General features: G+C 28.1%; 3 protein-coding genes across 4 annotated transcripts in view; 1 reads left to right on the top strand and 2 right to left on the bottom strand.

Moving 5' to 3' along the window:
* Positions 1-84: 84 nt before the first annotated feature.
* Positions 85-7,478, bottom strand: LOC149056220 (uncharacterized). The gene is made up of 3 exons (XM_089227043.1): positions 7,154-7,478; positions 6,803-7,093; positions 85-104 (listed from the first exon to the last, which is right to left on the bottom strand). Exons 1-3 carry the CDS (start codon positions 7,476-7,478, stop codon positions 85-87), a joined length of 636 nt encoding a protein of 211 aa, XP_089083169.1.
* A 2,115-nt stretch (positions 7,479-9,593) lies between these two features.
* LOC107161327 (uncharacterized) overlaps positions 9,594-22,926 on the top strand; it is a 36,544-nt gene continuing 23,211 nt past the window's right edge. Inside the window, exons 1-2 of one of the 2 annotated variants that reach the window (XM_089226167.1) lie at positions 9,594-9,821; positions 10,786-10,843. In XM_089226167.1, coding sequence (XP_089082293.1) covers positions 10,788-10,843 — 56 coding nt within the window. In that variant the 5' untranslated portion in view covers positions 9,594-9,821; positions 10,786-10,787. The remainder of the gene's footprint in view (positions 9,822-10,785; positions 10,844-22,926) is intronic. The other variant, XM_089226165.1, reaches the window with a different exon arrangement.
* On the bottom strand, positions 11,493-16,964 carry LOC149056219 (uncharacterized). The gene is made up of 8 exons (XM_089226426.1): positions 16,806-16,964; positions 16,561-16,662; positions 15,510-15,680; positions 15,172-15,422; positions 14,330-14,601; positions 13,933-14,155; positions 13,569-13,832; positions 11,493-13,485 (listed from the first exon to the last, which is right to left on the bottom strand). Exons 1-8 carry the CDS (start codon positions 16,889-16,891, stop codon positions 13,214-13,216), a joined length of 1,641 nt encoding a protein of 546 aa, XP_089082552.1. The 5' UTR covers positions 16,892-16,964; the 3' UTR covers positions 11,493-13,213.

Below are 22,926 nucleotides of genomic sequence, written 5' to 3'. Positions count from 1 at the left end.
ATAATAACATATCATATATGCTGTCACTTAAAATTTGTGTCACTTTACAAATTAGTAAATTCAAAAAATTCAAAAACACGCCATCTACGGCTTGCCTAACCTTCCTATGAACAGAACAGATAAGGTAATTAATAATAATTAATAGACTCCGCATCGGCCACACACGAATACATCACAATGTAGACAGTGGTCGAAGTGTGAGGGGGGATACGGTGGGATATCTTCCCACCATTAATTATAATTTACATATGCCATCCATCCATTAATTTTGTCAAAAATAATACATCCCATTCACAAGGATTTACAAATATTATTGATTTATATTCGTGTTTTTCATAACATTTCTTTTTAAAATTAATTTTACAACAATTCAATGAATGTGATATTTATTAATATAGGGGAGACCAGGGCAAGTTGACGATATAATATACTATATATTATAAATGTATAGATGATATTACTTTTTTGATAAGAAAGTATAGTAACTATCTGTTTGTTATCTCGTTGTCTGGTTTAAGTTGGGACTTTTAGATTTAATTAATCTAAATGTAATTTCTTACAATATTTTATGACAATAATAAGACAATATATTATATTTAAAGCGCGTAGAGTTTCAAGTTACAACTCTTTTGATTAATTTTACAAAAGTTAGTAAATACCACAAATACAATTTGTAGTTTGAACGTATCAAAAAAGTTTAGCTTTTCTTTTTTATACAATATAGCAGTTGAAAAATAAAATAAATTCATAGTTACAATTTTTTTTTATAAGCATTCAAAGTTTGAATTTTGACAAAATACGTAAAAATCACAAAAATTCACAAATTATTTTAAGCTAGAAATTAATAAAAAATTTTATTTATAATTTATTTTTTTAACTAAGATTTAAAAATTTAACATAAGATTCCTTACAAGTTTATCAATCTTTATCACAAAAAAAATGTCCACCGGAAATGCAAATTAAATTTTTATAAGCATTTGAATTTCAAATATTGACAAAAATTCGTCAAAACCATGAATATTTGCGAATTTTTTTGTAGTTCAAAATTCATAATATTATTTGTATTTTTATCTAAGGTTATAAAATTCAACTCTAAATTTTCCATAAGTTTTGCTTCAAATAGCTATAGAGAAAATTTGAAGCGCCATTATAGGAAAAATGTTTTGAGCGTTTGAGTTTTACTTTTTTATGAAATCTTGTAATGATAACGATTTATCTTCAAAACCAGGTATACATTATGTATAATACATATGTATATCAGTATATCTATGATAATAATATAAGGTATTATGAATTATGATAACTACACTAATTGATTAACCATGCCTTATGCAAAATGCGTCTTAATTGAAAAATAAAATATTTGTTTCAAAATAGAATATATGACAATATTTAAATATAATATATCCTAGACTGACAAATCATCTCCGTTCAGAATCGTTTTTCGTATACAATGATACCTATCATTGCATTCAAATTTAATTCCATCCATTACAGTAACCTACTGTACAGCAGAGCGACATCCACGACTTACCCGCTTTTTTTTTGTATAATTTCTGTGTATGCTATAGAATGTATAGGTTGTATGTTCATAAATACTTTAAGCATAACATAATATGATATACTTGTAATCAGTGTTGAATCCAGGTATACTACTAAAATTTCTTTCGCCCCCCCCTCCCCCCCCCCCCCGACAAATACAACTTTCTGACTTTCAACAAAATGTATACCTAATTTATTAAATGCACAATCCTCGTTACGATTACCACACCTAATGGCGTTCAATAAAATATTATAATATGTGATGGCCTTAGACTGATTTAAAAATTTAAAAATTAATAATTTGTCTTATAACTTTTTAAATATTTATAATTTCTGAATTGCAATAAATAATAATAATAGGTAATACGATTTATAATGTGTGACAACCTTAGATTGATTTAAAAATTTAAAAAAAAATAATTTGTTTTTAATTTGGTTGTGTAGTTTTATATAAATTTGAAATGTCTAAATTATAAATTGTAATATAAGAATAACTACTTAATAGATATAATTCATAATACTAAAATGATGTATCACCAATGAAAAAAAAGTAAGCCCCCCCAGAAAAATTGTCTGAATTCAACACTGCTTGTAATATTTGTCCACGATTTTGTACGTGGACAATTAATGAACAAATATAAAATACAGCACTAGGTATATATAATATACAGGGTGATTCACCAAGCATGATCACCCATATTTTCCTTTAATAATTAAGTTATTCAAAATCTGATTTTTGTAATCTTTAAATATACTTAGAGGTCATATTTTTAAATTCTTGAGATTTTTTGTACCACTTTAAGAGTATCCTGTGGCGATACAAACTTTTGTTTTTCAAATGAGAATCCTCTTTTTTACTTTAAATTATTTAGCGGGTAATTTTTTGAGAATTTTAATGTATCAAAATCAAAATTGAACGAGTACCTATACTTCGGTAATAGTATAGTATAATACGAGTAGTATAGTATGGTGCATACGAAGGTACCACACAAATTATAAGTATCTATAGCTATTATAGATTATTATACATTAGGCTCTACGTTTATCTATCAGTCAATAAGGATAAGTCTTATTACATACCTATAGATGCTTTTTTTTAAATGTAAAAAATCTTTAGATTTAAATAAACATTGCAAACAGAGCTAAATGAAAATAGTAAAAACTGAATTGGATATAAATGATATAATTATAAAAATTCTTGTAAAAATAAAATTGTACCATAATAAGTGTATGAATTTTACAATTTTGGTTACAAAAAAAATATAAAGAAGTTGAAAACTAATGACAAATGACAAAATCCCATAAATATCTGTTTACTGCTTTAAGTTTAATGCTGTATAGTATACATTTACGTAAGTAAATACACTGCACAAAGAAATTACAGGGTCATCTTGAAAATGTAGATATCCAAATATCCTCTATCCTTTTATATATAGACGAAGTATAGCAGTTCTGGCGGGCGGAGGTACATCATTATTTTTGTTCTCTCAATGGTAAATAAAAAAAAAATATATATTATTCCATTTTCAGCTACCTATGGTTTTTTTTAGTAACTATCCTGCAGGTGGAGTATGTTTATATACTCTATAGCATAGAGTTATACAGTCTATACAGTACCTACTTGTAGTCTACACTCTATAGAGTTCTGAGACAATATTTATTTTATATTATACCAACATTTTTATCAAAAATATATAAAGTAATGGTAATCGGTATAGGTATTGTTATGTACCCATGTTGTTTCTATTCATTAAAATCGTTCTATCTGCAAACTAAACATTTTTGTTTGAAATGTAAATAGATAGATACCTACTATAAGTACTAGGAAAGTTTTTGCTTGATATGATTTATAATGATTATTGTGGTTCGCGAATAATTTTATTATTTATTCATTTATTATTCGAATATGATGAATCATTATTTTATTTTACTCAACTTGAAAAACTCTTGGTGAATCATCATATTATTAGACATTAAATTATGAATATAGGTAGTACCTATATGTATATCAATATCAATTACATTATAATTAAGGAATTGATTCATTGTGGGCATATAATTATAATATATTTCATTATATATATTTATATGTTTTAAACAAAGTCTGAAAATGTCTATCATTCAAAAGCAGATTATTTCTTCAAAATATTTCGTAAATCAAATTTACGATGAGTAATACCATGACTTATGAGTTTTAACTTACAAGTTTTTAGTGGACCAATATTTTGCGGGGTGACAGCGTACGCCGTACACTAGCCGCTCGTCTAAATTTTAAATACTTATTACTCATAAACTGAGCATCTGAAATTCAATTTTTATGTATTTAAAAAGTTACATATATATATATATATATATATAATATTCTGCTTTCGAAATTTATATTACTATATAGCTATATATTATCATTAACAAATAGAAAATACAAAAAAAAATATAACTTTTTTTAAACAACACGTATATTTTTTTACAACTTGAAGACATATAAAAAAATATTTTCTAAAATACCAATACGTTTATTGAAATAATAAGTGGTTCATGTTAAAACAATCACTCAAAAAAAAAAAAATGCATAACTTTAGCACCCTTAGATTTTTTTTATTGAAATTGCGTTTACCTATCCCTATACATATATTACTATAGCTGATTTCCGTGCACTTCGTTGACCGTTAAAAATACCAAGTCACTATGATTCAAAATGTGTGTTTAAAGTTTAAATCATCGTTTAATATCCGGCTAGTCATGTTCAAACTTTCCCGTGATAAATTCCCGTGGATTACAAATTTACAAATTTACAAAAATTCGAAAACGCGAAATGAATAATGTCGTACAATAGTAAATAGTTATGAATAATAAATAATTCACCTTAGATTTGAAACCAATATCAACCTTAGAATAAAAAAAAATATTTTATATATTTTTTGGCAAAAAGATGATGTAAAAAAAACAATCTCTCTCCTTCCCAGATCAAAAAATGAAATATCGGGTGACGTGGTGACACTCGGAAAGGTATAATTTGGAACTCTGTGAAAAAAAAATTAAATAGCATCGTAACAAAAAGGGAACATAAAAAGGCCTATTCTTAAATATATACATACTACATAGATACGATAAATTCGATATAATAATATACTATACAGTATGATATTAATGTATACTTCTTGGCTGCAATTAAGAGGACGTGATACCCGCATGTGTTGTCTCCGTCTTATAAATGCGTAACATGGTACATTTTTCACTCAGCAGAACACGTGTAGCTTCGTTAACTTAAAAATTAGAGTGAACTGACCTCTTATAAAATTTAAAGGTAAGATTATTATCTAGACAACCTCATATGCTTTTTATTTTATATCAAATTTAAAGCGAGTTATGAGTATTTTAAAATTGTACATTTTTTGTCCATCTTAAAATACTCATAACTTCCTTTAAAATTTAAATATAATAAAAAGCATATGAGGTTGACTAGATAACAATCATACCTTTAAATTTTATGAGAGGTCAATTCACTCTAATTTTTAAGCAAACGGAGCTACATGTGTTCTGCTGAACGTAAAATTTACTATATAATGCACTTGTAAAAGACAGAGACAACACATGCGGGTATCACGTCCTCTTAAACTTATACTTAAATAGATCAATGTTTAGTTATGGCTGGCGTAGTAGTGTTTAAACTAGAAGTTCTAAAAATCGTTGTAATATTGGGATTCCCATGAAATGTAGGCCTCATCATATAGATTTGGTAGGTATGTAAATTTTCAATTTGCTTGAACTTTGAACTTCAGAACTCAAGTAACACCAATGAATCACGGTAGGTATAATGATGAAATCGAATACGAGGCCATTAAAACGTATAATCAAGTACATAAATTCAGGTATTTAAAATTAATATTCAATAACTGTGATAGCCATAATAGATACTGTATGGTATGCTCACATAGCTTAAGAGGACGCCAGCGCACTGTTTGATTTTCTTTCTCTGATCACGCGCAACATGCATTTACACAGAATCAATTTTAAATTCTGAGTGGAGCGATGAATGCATGAATGTATAGATTTTTTTTAATAATCTTAGAATAAAATCACTCATCAAAAAACGATAGAGAATAATTTTTTAAAGAGTATGACATATCAATTTTTCTAAATATTATCTCAAAACAATTAAAACAATAATTAAATTTACAATTTTTTTTATTTTTACTCGAATGCAAAATCAATTTATAATAAAATATAAACAAATATATACTCAAATCCATTACCTATAACCTCTATAATTTTTGTAATGGTTAATTAATTTTTCTTTAAGATAACTCAAAAATCATATAATACGATTTTAAGCGAAAGCGTTTTATGTATGTTGCACGTGGGTCTAAGAGTAAAAAAGTATTACGCTGACGTTAATCTAAATTATATGTTTAACCTTCAAATTACTCCAAACTATTTAAAAGATTTTTTTTAGTAATATAAACAATTAAATAGTATTTCAATAACTATTTTTTGGTGTCGTGGTTAAATTAAATAAAAATTTGACCAAAAAAAGGTTCATTTTGAACTTAAAAATTAACTCATATAATCATTTGTTTAAATAACAAAATCATTTGATGTGTATACAGAAGATTACAAGTTCAACTCGTCAATGACGAGTGGTTATTTAGTTGGTAAATAACTGTAGTTTGTATAATGGATGTGTAGGTATTACATTTGAATTAAGTGATAAGCCACTATACATACGAAAAACGATTCATCAATCAGCCTATATTTTTAAGGGCATTTTATAATTTATTAATATTACTAAAAGTAATTCATTTTTTTATCAGTAATATGCGGTGTATTGATTAACAATTTTTTGCAAAAGCTTAATAATAATTATAAATTATAATAAACTATGATACTATATTATAGTAACATATATTACTATTTTTCAATAATGGTGTAGGTACTTTAAAATTTAGAAGTGGATGTTAATAGGATTGTGAATAATAAAGTTAAATTTAAACTACCTAAATATTTTAGATTTTGAGCAGAGTTGTCGAAATAATATATGCTTAGATTCTCAAATTCAGTAGCTTTTCCGGTTAGAAAGTGAATTTAGTTGATGCATTGAGGAGGTTAAATTTTGAATTTCCCAGTAGTTTTCAAAAGCACCAATTAAAGCAAAAAATAAATTGAGAAAAACGGGAATTTTTACACAAAACAAATTTTTGAGAAAATCTATTTTAATTATTAATAATTATTAAATATAATCTTTTCCAGAAGTATTGTATACGAGCTTGTATCAATTGGAATTTGCGGAGCCGATTTTCAGGAACATTCAATACATTGAGCTCAGGTGGAGAAGTCAATGGACATCCAATTAGGAAGTGCCCTGGAGTCAGAACGTTGAAGTCAGAAGGATCAGAAGACGTCGCAGTGAGAGGTCTAGAATTGAGGACCGCTTCAATTCTACACAACAATGTACTAGTTTCCTCATAAGTTAAAAGAGCACCGTTACTAGGTTTAACAAGATGTTGTTTCGCCAATTTAACTGCAGACTCCCACAGTCTGCCAAAATGCGAGGCTGACGGAGGAATAAACTACCATTCAATGCCCAATTCAGACAGCTGATCGTTGAATTTACTCTCTTTAGATAAATTAGATGCCCACGACAAAAGTATCTTCTTTGCGCCAATGAAGTTAGTGCCATTGTCGCTATATAACTTTACACATTGACCTCGACGGATGATAAACCGGAATAATGCAGAAATGAACGCATCTGAAGACAGATCTCGAACAAGTTCCAAATGTATTGCACGCGTAACCATGCACACAAAAATTGCTATATAATGTTTTAATGGCGTGACCTTCCTCAATCCACTACGAATGTTGATAGGCCCGCACAAGTCAACACCAGCCTTTTCAAATGCCCGACATCTGGTAACACGAACTGAAGGCAAGGGAGCCATGACAGGTTGGAGCATCAGTGGATTAGACCGAAAACAAATTATACATTTATGGACAGTTTGACGAGCTAAACTTCTGCCACTGATAGGCCAGTATTTCCTATGGATATGAGCCAGGAGTCCTTGAGGACCGATGTGAAGTAGCCGATAATGTGTTCATATTGAAACAACATTTTGACAATTGGATTCTTTGATGACAGAACAATTGGACACCTTTGATTTTCAGGTATTGGAGCATAAGCCAATATGCCTCCCACACGTATTACTTTATGACCATCAAGAAATGGATTTAGTGATTTGAGACAACTTCGACGATTAATTTCTTTTCCAAGTGTCAGTGAGCTTATTTCCGAGCCAAAGTCTTGTGTTTGAGATTGAAGTAGCCAAAATAACTGGCATTCATCAAGTTCAGCAACACTTAATGAACCAAGCCGACGATCATCTTTTCTACACTTAGGTATTTTACAATTGAACACAAATCGTAACACATACCCAGTTACGCGCATTAACTTCCTCCAGTTAGAACAGCGATCAATAATCAAATTTGCATCAACATGCGTAGCCGCCAGTGATAATTTAATTGGACGTATCTCTGGAAAGAGATATTTTATATTTTATATTTTATATTTCTTGAAGAGGTATTTCAGCCGGCCATGAATCCTCTGTATTTACTATCCAACTTGGTCCACTCCACCAGATATGATTAGGATCAGCTAATGTGCCTGCGTTGGTTCCCTTAGTTATCAAGTCCGCTGGATTACTAGAGGTGGGAACATGACACCACATTTTGGCCTCAGTATTCTCCAAATTTTGTGATATCTGATTAGCAACAAACGACTTGAGTTGGACAACTGATTGAATCCATCCAAGCACCACTGAGGAATCGGCCCACAACACTATGTCCGATGAATTAAATTTTCAAGTTTTTTTGGTTGTCCAACATTTTTTTACCGACACTTCAAAAAAATTCTCAAAAAATTGAAAATTTCAGTGGTCTATAAATAACTCAAAAAAGTCAAAAATTTGTGAAAATTAAACTGTATATAGATAACACTAACATAAACATTTGGTGAAAATTTCAGGTATTTACAGTGATTAGTTTTTGAATTACAACCATATAAAAAAATCGATTTGGTCGAAAACTAGTTTTGCGTAAAAATTCCCGTTTTTCTGTCATTTTTTTTTTGTTTTTCTCGATTTTTTTGAAAACTGTTGGAAAATGTTTACTTTTGACCTCTATAATGCACCAAGGATATACACTTTTACATTGGAAACCACCCCCAAAGTTTGAAATCGAAGCATTATTTCGACTAGTTATGCTGTACACAGACAAAAAAAAAAAAAACACATCATTGTAAAATCAATACATTCATCACTTCGTTCAGAATCTAAAAGTAATGTAAAAATATTTATTTTTTTAAATCAGTAAAAGTAGACATTTAATGGGATCCCATACATATTCATAATATGTACCTAACTGTCTATATATTTACATGTGTATAGTATAAATATTAAATACATACATTATAATATTATGCAAACATATATAAATACATTAATATATTTTATTTAAAATTAGTATTCATAAATATATTATTAACACTTAATTGCTTTCTACTACTTGAGATGTCTACAAAATAACATTTTTTATATTATTGAAAATTTCAACTTTCCACTGTAATTAAGTCTCTGATCTAAGATTAATTTTTTGCAAATCCCAGATATCAGCTTTTATATTACACCACCAGATTAAACTCTATAATGTATACTTCTACTCGTATTATATTACGTAATGTGTATAAAAAAAAAAAACATCATAATATATTATAAATACAAACGTTTCCAATTTTCCATGTAACGTATACTATCTATCATGTGCCTATGACATGGTAAAACAAAAATATTTAATATACATATTATATTATTATCACCAATATAGGTCTACAATATATTATTATTATATTATAACGGTAAATGGTAGTACAATGTAACGGTTGGACCCTCCTTTGTGCGGCACACACCTGACGTGGTCATACTGTCTACCGCCACTCCGCTCCGTAGTGTAGGCACACTTGCGACGGCGAATCTGCAAAATTCAATCGAGCCGATGACCGCGCGCGCGAACTCAACTGATCGCAGTGCATCGTAGCCCGCCGTCGGGCTGTGTAGTCCCGGATGTCAATAAACCATTTACAGTATTCTGATTACGTTTCATGTGAAGTGTTTTTGAATTGCTTGCACTCGTAATACCAAATGTTCAACTCGTCATTTTTTTTCTCCAATTGTATTTTGGTTTAATCGGAATCAAGGACTTACGTGCACGCAAATGATATCGTCTCTTTTCCGGTGGGTACCTAAAAAATAATTATTATTAGCTGTACCTACTTTAAATAATATAATCCCATAGAATAACATGATGATTATATCAATCACACAATAATATAACAAATTACCATATTGGGAATAAAACCGATTGATACCTACTTTATATAAAATTCAAATCATTTAGCAATGACCGTTTTTTTACATTTTAATTGAAATGTATTTTATTATTTGCTAAATGGGTACAATGTATGCCTAAATTAGGTACTGTTTGAAAACTGACTAAACAAAAATAATTGTATATATTTTATATATTTTTACAACTTAAAAATAAAAAGTTTTGATTTTTCTAATTTATGTAATAATACATTAATACCTATTTACTTCAATATCTTAAAGTTAATTATATATTTATTAATTTCTGTAATAAATTCAAAAATCATAATTATTGATACTTATAAATTGTTTTAAATTTAATAATATTATATGAACATATTATTTCTAAATAATAAACTTATATTTTACAAATATTTCATAATATACTTTAAAATTAATATTTTTTTAAATTTATTATAAAATATAATTGCTAATTTAATATTACTGTACATAATGTTGAGATGCTATTTATAAGTTAAAAATGATGTTATGGTAATTAATAAAAGAAAAACTATAGACATCTATTTAAGTTCATTCAACCCAATTTTTTCAGTCGTTACTTTATTACCTAATAATAAAGATAAAATGCGTATACCTAACATTAGATACTTCTATTGATACAATTGGTATGGCAAAAATAAGACTGCAGTACCTACAAAGTACAAATGTTCGTAGTGCTTAACATTTTTAATTTTTTTTTTAATTTTAAAATATTTAGTATATTTATGTATCAATAAAAATTTAAAATATATATAAAATATTAACAGTATTATTGTATTCAAAATTTATTTACTTATACATATATCTGACTTTGAATTGTTTGTGATTTTAGTTATGAAGGAACACCGAACCAAAGGACTTAGGGTCACAACTACTGAAAGCATAATTAGGTGAGTTAATTAATATGAATACAATTTTCCTCTTTCTGACGAAAACTAAACTCAGTTATTGCTTGTTATATAATACTTGCGAAATCCTACGAGTTTCTGTGTTGAGAATTTTCCACAAATCAATTACTGTTTAAAATAGTAAATTATAGAATACACTGGTGTAGTAATATTTTGAACAATGAATAAATTAATATTATGCACAGAAAAACCTTCTGATATATTTAAACAATTGTAAAATATCGTTTAAATTGCATGCGAATTACACTAACATTCTATAAATTAAACGGATGATCTTTGCTAACTATACATCATATCTTATGTTTAAGAAACTATTATAAATATTTAAATACGTGTAATGTTTAAAAAATGTTCGTTATCTGAATTTGTTGACTTGAGCAGCTTGCTAACGCGGTCTATATTCGTTTTGATAATTCGATGGAATAGAAGTTGAATGACATTTTACGCCTTGTGCGTTCAGCACAAATTATGATAATATAATATAGTCGAATATGTATTATTATATTGTGCGGTGGACTATATATATATATATATATATATATATATATATATACACATATACGCTCATAATAATAATAATAATAAATATTATATATCCACTGGGAAGGGTTATCAGTGTTTTATACATAAGTGTGGCAAACAGTGTCTAGCCTAACTATAATTGTATGTATGTATAAGGTAGGTAGGCTATCTATATATGTACATAACTATATAACGATCACGACTTCGCATACCTAAATGCGCAGATAAGTATATGATGTATTATTTGTTTAACTGCTGCAGCTGTGTGGCGGAAGCACCACCGTAGGAGAGTGCCGTTACCGGAAAAGGTAGTACTTATACGACGGGGACAGGTTAATCATCGTCATCACACAATTGCTCATAAACCTTAAATTTTGATAGCGCAGCTTAACCCTCCCCTCTTTCATCAGCTCGTACCATCCCGCTGCCAGAGAAACTGGTGCTGGTGCGTCTGCGAGACATTGATCGTATATTCCCGTGCGTTGTCATGCTCTCACTTCCTCTATACCGTACGCGATTCTCTCACTCCGTCTTGCTCACTCTATCTTACTATGTATATAGCTACTACTCTGTTTCCCTCTGACGCTCTATTCGATCTCTCGCCGTTCCGCGTCATTCGTCCTACGAAGTATATAACGGATCATCTGGTCCTATTTAAATAAATATATATATGCCTAAAGATATATACCTATAGATATATACAAACGCGCGCGAATGCGCGATATTACAGTTATAGGCACTATACTGTGAGTAGATATTTCCACGGGTTCATCAATCTGCATATTGAAATAGTTTGTTTACTAAAATTTTTCTACACCTCTGAAATGGCCAGCCAGTGGTCTCTTAGATTAAAACAACTTATACCTACTAACGTTAGAATTACGAATGATTTTCTCCTGTATATAACTTATATTAGGTGTATAATGTAGGAAAACAACCATAATAGGTATTATATAAGCTGCAATTTATAATTATTACTACTAGGTTAACACTAAAGAACAACTGTTTGTTTTGTTAAATTCTGAAATTTTTATTTTACATAACTTCTATCTCTATAGGCTGTATTATTATAATAGAGATCCATTATACACTTTTTGCCAGAAATCCCACGCAATTTTACATTCTTTATAGCCAAGCCTTATTATAATGAAAACTCCTAAGAATTCAAACTAAACATGTTATTGTTATATACAATAGATATTTTGCCTACGACGATTAAGTAGGAACTGTTCGTTTTAGTTTATGATGTGGTATTCATACTTCATAGTGTTGATTTCAAAATATTAATCACAACAATAGTAAACATAATATATGTATTATATTTCAAAATTTCAATACGAAATTAAACAGAAAAAAAGCGGGTAAGTCGTGGATGTCGCTCTGCTGTACAGTAGGTTACTGTAATGGAAGGGATTAAATTTGAATGCAATTATAGGTATCATTGTATACGAAAAACGATTCTGAACGGAGATGATTTGTCAGTCTAGGATATATTATATTTAAATATTGTCATATATTCTATTTTGAAACAAATATTTTATTTTTCAATTAAGACGCATTTTGCATAAGGCGTGGTTAATCAATTAGTGTAGTTATCATAATTCATAATACCTTATATTATCATAGATATACATATGTATACCTGGTTTGAGGATAAATCGTTATCATTACGCGATTTCATTAAAAAGTAAAACTCAAACGCTCAAAACATTTTTCCTATAATGACGCTTCAAACTTTTTCTATAGCTATTTGAAGCAAAACTTATGGAAAACTTAGTGTTGAATTTTATAACCTTAAATAAAAATACAAACAATATTATGAATTTTGAACTAAAAGTTAATTCTTTTGCCACCAATATGCTTATTTATTACAGAGTTGAACTGTTCGCATATATTATTTGTTTTGTTTTCTAGTAAACTGGAGGATTTACTAATTAAACGCGATACACAATTTTGAATTTCTGACATCATCCCACTACTTATGGCCTCTGGAACTAGATTTAGTTCGTTTTTTTTTTCACCCGGTTGACAAAAATAACTGGCGCAATTTACATGTTGGCCCAACCGGTGAAATGGAGCATTGGCTAAATCCTTTTGAATTTCTGAAATTAAAATTTTAAAATTTTATTAAAACAATTGTTAAAATTTTCAATTAAAGTAAAATGTATGTAACCATGTCCTATACCTTTTATTTTTTGTAGTTTCGTTAGTTTACTATCTTTTATCCAATGTTTTATGGATTTTGTAATATCAGAACGAAATCGAATTATATTTGTAATAATAAATTTTCGAACACGAAGCGGATATTTTGTAACTTTGGCCAATGTATTAAGTTTAGTAGCATAATTCCTAAGCAAGTGATTTGTACATTCAATTTTTTCGATAAAAAAGTTTGGTCCATATGGTTGTACTTCTTGAAGTCGTTTCATAACGCTGCTGTCCCCATCTCCTATAAATAATGTAAATATTATATGCTTGATATATTAAGGTTTAAAAACATATATCATACTAAAATTAATTGTTCTTATTAATTATAATCATTCGCTTACCAATAAGTTTATTAAATTTTAGTCCATGTAATTCTATACTTTTCGAAAATCCCTCTATAACACCATCTGCTTCCATACTTGTAGATGCTTTTCTCCAATTCAAAAAGCATTGATGTTCAGATGCAATTTCTTTCTTAATATTTGATTTCTGACATATAACACAGTATTTGTTTCTGATTCCAATAAACAAAACCTTTTTTGTTTTATATCCGATTATTGTTGCCTATAAACATATTATTATGTTATAATTACTGAGTCATACCTTATATACAAATAATATGTGATATTTTATACGATAATAAAAATTAAATTAAATTTTAAGCCTTAAACATACAGATTCAGTAATCATTAATTATGATTATATTAACTGTGTTTAAAATTTAATAAATAAACTAACTACTCCAGATGATGCATTGTAATTCGTTTTGTAGCTTCGTTTGGACCATTGTCCATCAGCCACTACCGTACACATCGGAATACCATCAGTGTCAACATCACCACATTTCAAAGCAAGTTCTTTTTCTTCCTGGCCGGCTTTTCTCATCTCTTCCCATGCACTATCCGAAATTACTTTGGCTAAAGTAGACTGTATTTTTAAATAACTACTACATGATAATGATGGTATTTCAATAAATGAAGAAAATTCTGATAATTGTGTATGTCCAATACCTATAAACGACAAAATATTAATATTAAAATATAGATACATTTATAGGTAGGTACCTATACATAAGTACATAATTCAGGGTTCGCAATTATTATAATAACGTTATATTTGACAAAAAAAAAAAAAACGATTGAAATTTGTAAACGTAATGTATAATTACCAGGGCTTGCATTTGAAAAAATTTTGTTTTACGTTATTTACAATCAAAACGTTATACAAATTTTGAGCTTATCGTTATTCAAAATTTAAACGTTATTCAACTTTTGTGTTTATCGTTATTCAGAATTAAAACGTTCTACAATTTTTGCGTTTATCTTTATTCATAATTAAAACGTTATACAATTTATATATCATATATTTTGTTAAACGTTACGTTTTGTTTTGTATTATTTATTTATTTATGTTTATCGTTTTCCATTATAATTAAATTGAAAAGCAAATGATTTATTTCAATTATATTATAATATTATATTTTTTTCGCTCTATACGTTTTCGCTCATTTTGTATTCGCTCAATTGTCGGGATAAATGCATATAATAATTAATAGTCTATAATTTCTAATAATAACAAACCTATAGCTTGACACGCATTGACAGCAGCATGGTTGATTGATACCGTGTCGATTTTGTTAATATTTTCAGTATAAAGTTTCTCCACAATGTTACAAACTTTACATTTAAAATAAAAAACAGATTGAAATCCTTTTACAACTTCAGACTGATACTCCATATCTATAAATGAGCAACCGAATGCAATATCATGTTTTTTTTGGATTTGACTTATAAAATACAAAATATCAACAATTCTTCTTCCTTCTAGTTTTCTAAAAACAATTAGTAAAATTTATTAAATTACTGTTGTCAAAATTATGAAATTATTAAAAATTAATTAATATATAATAATAATATACTCTAAAACTATTGTATTGATTGATTCATCTGATTCTATGCACAGCTCATGGTCAATAATCGAGTTCATCGATAAAGATGTACCAAATGATGAACTAGACTCTTTTTCTGTGCTTGATACAATTGAACCGATTGTAACTTTTGGAGTACTAGTAATTGTTTCTACTGATTCACTAAAAACCACAGAAATTATTCTATAAAAATTATTAAATCGTTTTTTTATTATAAGAATACATAGGCACAATTTTTTTTTTATTAGCATTTGAAGTTCAAATATTGACAAAACAAAACCATGAATATTTGCAAATTATTTAGTAGTTCAAAATTCATAAAAATGTTTCTATTTATATCTAAGGTTAAAAAATTCAACACTAAGTTTTCCATAAGTTTTGCTTTAAATAACTATAGAGAAAATTTGAAGCGTTATTATAGGAAAAATATTTTGAGAATTTGAGTTTTAAATTTTTTTGAAATCGCGTAACGATAACGATTTATCCTCAAACGAGTCAAACAAATCATCTCCGTTCAGAATCGTTTTTCGTATACAATGATACCTATCATTGCATTCAAATTTAATCCCACCCATTACAGTAACCTACTGGCTACTGTACAGCAGAGCGACATGCACGACTTACCCGCTTTTTAAATTTGTATAAAAAAAAATAATATTTATTAAATTTGAAAAATACGATACAAGAAAATCTAGCAAGGTCTCTCAATATGAATGGATTAATTTTTTTATTTACAAACTTTCATAATGTTTTTAAGCGCTTATTTGAATGATTTTAAGTGCTATAAGTCCCGAGCCTTGCTTATAGTAGTATTTATATAGTTATATCTGCCTACAAAAATATTTTGAATTACAAAACATTTTATTTTATTTTGTACCGGCCCGATGGATATAGTATGACACCGGCCCACTGTGCAAATGCACAGTAGCACATAGCACAGTGGCCCAGTCCGCCCCTGAGTCAAAAAGTTATCATTTAGTTATACGTTCTATCACATTTTACTTGACAATTTTTACAAATATTTTACGTCATTTTTACGTACCTACAAACAAGCATGTCGTTAGAAGTCAAATCGTCTGTTTCCATACTAAAATTGTTTTCAATAATTTCAGTTTTTTCAACATCTACATCCGCCGATTGTTTTCTAAAAAATAAAATATACTTACTTATGATAGTGTTATTTCTATATTTTAAAATTAAGTATAGTGTAAAATTATGTAATTATTTTAAATATAGAAAAAACAAATTTAATCATTAAAAAGCTAAAAATCAAAATAGTTGACTTACATTTTTAACTGTACATTTTTCATACGTTGACGCCAAACTTTCTTCCCAATAGGTCTACTTTTTGATCGTACTTTTTTTGGTGACATTGTAAAATATTTATGATAACAAATGTAAAAATACTCAAAATACAATTTCACATATGAAAGTATAAAATACACTATAAAATAAATAAATCACTAAAATCTAAACAACCCATAAAATGTGTAAATATCGAATATGACGTATAATGTTCTCTAGACACATCCATTTACCAACTGACATTATACTATCAACTTATTCATTTGTAAGCCTTTTACTCGTCATTCCGTTATTTACATAATTGAAATTATTTTTAAATCATACGCGGTCGATAATCGTAATTTTATAAATAATAATATGATTGCTAAGTAGTAGACAACCGTGTTCATTCACCCAGTCCCGCTTGTATAAGTCGATAACGTCGTTAGTAGGTACTTACTTTGGAGTGTACACTACTCAGTATAATATTTAATTTTAATAATATAAAACCATTGCTGTTATTATTATAAATTTGAAATCGCGTATTCGCGTCGCCGTCATTCCTAGAACGTATTATTGATAGATTAGGCGGCGTGCACGTCAGAGTGGGAGAAATCATATTCGCTTTCGCAAAGATAGTAGGTCGCAGCACATTACAGCCAAAAATAATAAAATATACAATTTATTTTTACATAAAAACTGTATCGCGCGGAAAAGAACCGAGAATATTACAGTTATAACTAAGAAACCAATTTTTCACCATCAACAGAGGAGAATTTTAACTCTGTCGTAGCGTTTTAATTTTTTCGATAAGACCAATATATCAAAAGTTATTTAAGTTTGTAAAACGTAAAAATATCTATTTTTTAAAACTATTATAACTTTGTTCTTATTAATGATATCAAACAAATAAAAACGCTACGACACAGAAAATATTATCTTCTACATTGTGTACGAATTTGGTGTCTCTACTAGGATTACAGACTGAGTGGTTCTTACCCGCGCAAAACGGTTTTTAATATACAATTTACAGATGTGTGGCGTCCTCTTAAATAGCACACTGAGTGTTTGACCGGCAATACGAGAACAAGTGTGACGTGGCGGGTCACATGTTTGATAACACTACAGTGTTAGATAATTCGCAATTTTTCTCGAAACTAAAAAAAAATTGAAAATCAGGAAATTAATGATTATACAATTTTGAAACGTCAATATTTCCAGAAAGATAAACTCTACAAAATGATTATAGTCAATTTTTTTGGAAATAATTAAATAAAAAAATATTTTTCTTAACGTTTTACTAAAACGTTAAAATATTAAACAATTATAGTTGTTATCTCTGTGAGTCTTGTTAAAAAATCAGAATTTCAATATCTCCATTATTTCGGGAGATATCGCGATGGTTAAATCTTCGCGGGACATCCTGTATATATAATATATATTATTTTAAAATATGCCAATTATTCATTAAACTAAATTCAATATGTTGAAATATAATATATTGTAGCTATTTACAACACTTCGAAGGTGTCTCGTTTGTAATTTCCTTCTATATATTATATACTTTCAACTTTTAAGTAATGGCGTAATGTAAATCCTGTTAAACCCCATTTTTAAAAAATTAATTTATGTTTGAGTGTTTTATAAACACTGACATTTATACATAATAGGTCGAGCTAAAAATTATTAGAACTTGATACTATTTATTATAATTTTGTGTAGTCAATAAATAATATTACCCAACTTAAAATAACTAAAATATTTTTTAAATATTTAAAATGTTAACTATACAAATAATAAACCAGTTCTTAATTTATAATTATTTATTGTACCTATAGTTATAGAATATTGCTACCTAACCTATTACAATATGAAGGTGGCTACAAAGCAGTATTACGTAGCTAAGAGGGTGCTAGTGTGAGCCTAGCCCACCCTAATACCTATGTGTCCGGCCTTAGTTGGTCGGCCCACCCAAAGTATTTAGAGGGGCCAGTGGCGTGCCCAAGAATTTGGTATGGGGGGGGGGATGTTGTGAATAAAAATGTATTATTTTCAATCTTTATTATTATACAAAAAAAAAAATTAGGGATCCAAAATTCAGTCATGTTTGAAGACTAAAAAAAGAGCCCATGGAGGTATATATCCCCCATCATCCCCCGCCTGCGCACGCCACTGAGAGGGGAAATTATTATATAATTGCTTTAATCGTTTTCAAATTTTTAATAAACTTTCTATATAACATAAAAATAAAAAAATACTTTTATATTAGTAATTAGATTATATTTATTGTATTTCATTTAAAAATTGTGTCTCTATTCTCTATATAATAAACATTTGGATTTTATAATTATAATTATAAAAGCATTATTTGTATTTGATTTTAGATTCTGAGCGGAGCGATGAATGTATTGATTTTACTATGATGTGTGTGTTTTTTTTTGTGTCTCTTAAAAAATAAAGTTAAATAAGAAAAGCGGGTAAGTCGTGGATGTCGCTCTGTTGTACAGTAGGTTACAAGTCCGTTACTGTAATGCATGGAATGAAATTTGAATCCAATAATATTATATTATTGTATACGAAAAACGATTCTGTCTAGGATATAATTAGATAATTAGATATAAATAGATTATTAATACTTCTTAAAATATTTGACTTTCAGATGGACATTTTACCATCTGTGTTTTTATTTTTTTTTTTATTGTGTCTGTCATCACGTTTTGGGGCAGTAAAAGTGCTTCGATTTTTGACTTCACTACCTCGTCCGATCAGAAAGTGAATCTAGTTGTTACTTTGGGGGGTCAAAAGTAAAAAAATCTTAATAATCGAGAAAAACGGGAAATTTTACGCACACTCATTTTTCGACAAAATCGATTTTGGTTTTTGATGTAACTTTAAAACAAATGAACATAGATACATGAAATTTTCACCGAATGTTTATATAAGTATATTCTATTCACTATGCAATTTTCAAAAATTTTCGACTTAAGTTTAACTATTCATAGGCATTTTAAATTTTCGATTATTATTAGTTTTTTTAAAATTAATATCGATAAAAATGTATTTGTTAGGCAGAAAAGCTTGGAAATTTAATACAAGGCTCTTAACATATTGTTACAATAGCAATTGAAAAATAAAAGAAATTCATAGTCACAATTTTTTTTATAAGCATTCAAAGTTTGAATTTTGACAAAATACGTAAAAATCACAAAAATTTGCAAAATATTTTAAGCTAGAAATTCATAAAAAATTTTCTTTTTAAATCTAAGATTTGAAAATTTAATACAAGACTCCTTAAAAGTTTTTCAATCTTTATCATAAATAAAAAGTCCACCGGAAATTCAAATTAAATTTTTATGAGCATTTGAAATTTAAATTTTTACAACATTGTATTTTCACTTTAGCGATTTCTTTATTTTGGTGTAACTCTAAAACAAATGACAGCAAATACTTGAAATTTTCACTGAATGTTTATATATTTTCTATATTTGATAAAATCTTCAAAATATTTAGATTTGTTTTGAGCTGTTTACTGACATTTTAATATTTCAACTTTTTTAGTTTATTTTTCTAAAAATATCGATAAAATTTGTTCGGTAGAAAAGCTTTAAAATTTAATACAAGACTTTTAACACATTGTAAAAATAGCAATTAAAAAATATTAAAAATACGTAGGCACGATTTTTTTTTTATAAGCATTTAAATTTCAAATTTTGACTAAATACGTAAAAATTACGGCAATGTTCAAATTATCTTAGATAGAAATTCATACAAATTTTCTTTTTTATTCTAAGATTTGAAAATTTAATACAAGGCTCCTAACATATTTTTACAATAGCAGTTGCAAAATAAAAGGAATAAATAGTCACCATTTTTTTTTAAGCATTCAAAGTTTAAGTTTTGACAAAATACGTAAAATTGTATTAAATTTTCCTTTTATATCTAAGATTTGAAAATTTAATACAAGGCTCATAATATATTTTTACAATAGAAATTGAAAAATAAAAGAAATGCGTAGTCACATTTTTTTACAAGCATTCAAAGTTTGAATTTTGACAACATATGTAAAAATTACGAAAATCACGAAAATTCGCAAATTATTTCAAACTAGAAATGCATATCCTAGACAGATAAACCGTCTTCGCTCATAATCGTTTTTCGTATACAATGATATAATATCATTGCCAATGATATAAAATATTCTAGGTATATGTATCGTAATATCATTATTTATTTACAGTATCACATAAATATTATACATAAATATATAATACATCATTATTAATATTATGTAAATTGGAATAACACATGATACACAGCGGCCACGTTACAGCTTATCGCTTTTTATCGCTAAATGCCAATAGTCGTCAAAAATCGATAGATACTGCTGCAATGAGAATGACTTTAGTGAGTCGGCGAATGCCGCTACCACCATGGCACCATACACTACCATAGTAGGTACTCCATAGATAGCTCCCATTGCAGTGTGTACGGACCTGAATGCAGGTAAAGTGTCAGGGAGCCAAGGGGTACTCACTCCCCCCCCCAGAATAATTTCTAGGGCTAAGCAATTGCATTAGGTAAACGTCTTTCACCACGCCACTGATCATTGGATTCAAATTTAATTCCATCCATTACAGTAACCCACTTGTAACCTACTGTACAGCAGAGCGACATCCACGACTTACCCGCCTTTTTATCTATGTATTTAAACTTTTTTTTTTATTACACATATTAGTTACTGACAAAATGATAAAATATGGTAGTATTAGGTTATATAATTATATATTTGTAGTAATGATATGCTGATAAGATAACTACCTTTTTATAATATATAAATGTTGGGAAGGAGGGGGCCCACCTAGTGAATATTTTCTGGCTACGTGCCTGCTACAAAGGGGAGGACTGCTCGAAAGTGTGAAGTACCTCCTTGTTACTTAGTAATAATAGTAATCCACAAAAAAAAAATAAGTTGGTAGCTATTACATTTTAGATTCTGAACGGAGCATGGAATGTATTATTGATTTTACCACGATGTCTGTTTTTTTTTTGTGTCTGTCATCACGTTTTGGGGCAGTAAAAATGGTTCGATTTTCGACTGCATTACCTTGTTAGATCAGAAAGTGAATCTAGTTGGTACTTTGGGGGGTCAAAAGTAGAAATTCTCAATATTTTGTTAAATAATCGGAATAAACAAACTGAAAATTAAGGGAAAACGGCAAATTTAACGCACAATCAGTTTTCAACAAAATCGATTTTGGTTTTGGATTTAACTTTAAAACAAATGACCATAGATACATGAAATTTTCACCGAATGTTTTATAAGTATATTCTATCTATACCATGCAATTTTCAAAAAATGTCGACGTAAGTTGAACTATTTATAAGCATATGCAATTTTCGATCATTCACTGAATGTTTATATAGGCATTTTCTATATTTGATAAAATGTTCAAAATATTTTGATTAGTTTTGAGCTGTTTACTCACATTTTAATTTTCAACTTTTTTTTTCAATTAATGTCAATAAAATTGTATTGGTTGGGTCAAAAAGCTTCAACATTTAATATAGGGCTTCCAACATATTTTTCAATTGCAGTTGAAAAATATTAAAAATACATGGGCACGATTTTTTTTATAAGCATTTTAAGTTCAAATGTTGACTAATACGTAAAAATTACAATTCTATCTTAGATTGAAATTCGTAAAAATTTTTTTGAAATCTAATATTTGAACATTTAATACAAGTCTTATGACATATTTTTACAATAGCAGTTAATAAATAAAAGAAATACATTGTCACAATTTTTTTTTACATGCATTCAAAGTTTGAATTTTGACAAAATACTTAAAAATCACGAAAATTCGCAAATTATTTTAAACTAGAAATTCATAAAGTATTTTCTTTTTATATCTAAGATTTGAAAATTTTTAATAATCTATAATATATATGATATATCCTATAGACATATAAACCGTCTCTGCTCAGAATTGTTTTTCGTTTACAATGATATAATATCATTGGACTCAACTTTTATTCCATCCATTACAGTAACCCACTTGTAACCTACTGTAAATCAGAGCGACATCCATGGCATACCAGCTTTTTTATTCTTATCCTGTAATGA

The sequence above is a fragment of the Diuraphis noxia genome, unplaced genomic scaffold (assembly GCF_037042655.1).
Source record: "Diuraphis noxia isolate RWA-SAM2 unplaced genomic scaffold, SU_Dnox_SAM2 contig0004, whole genome shotgun sequence".
Classification (NCBI taxonomy): domain Eukaryota; kingdom Metazoa; phylum Arthropoda; class Insecta; order Hemiptera; family Aphididae; genus Diuraphis; species Diuraphis noxia.
The sequence above is the reverse complement of the archived record's forward strand: the minus strand, read 5'-3'. Positions and strand labels throughout refer to the sequence as shown.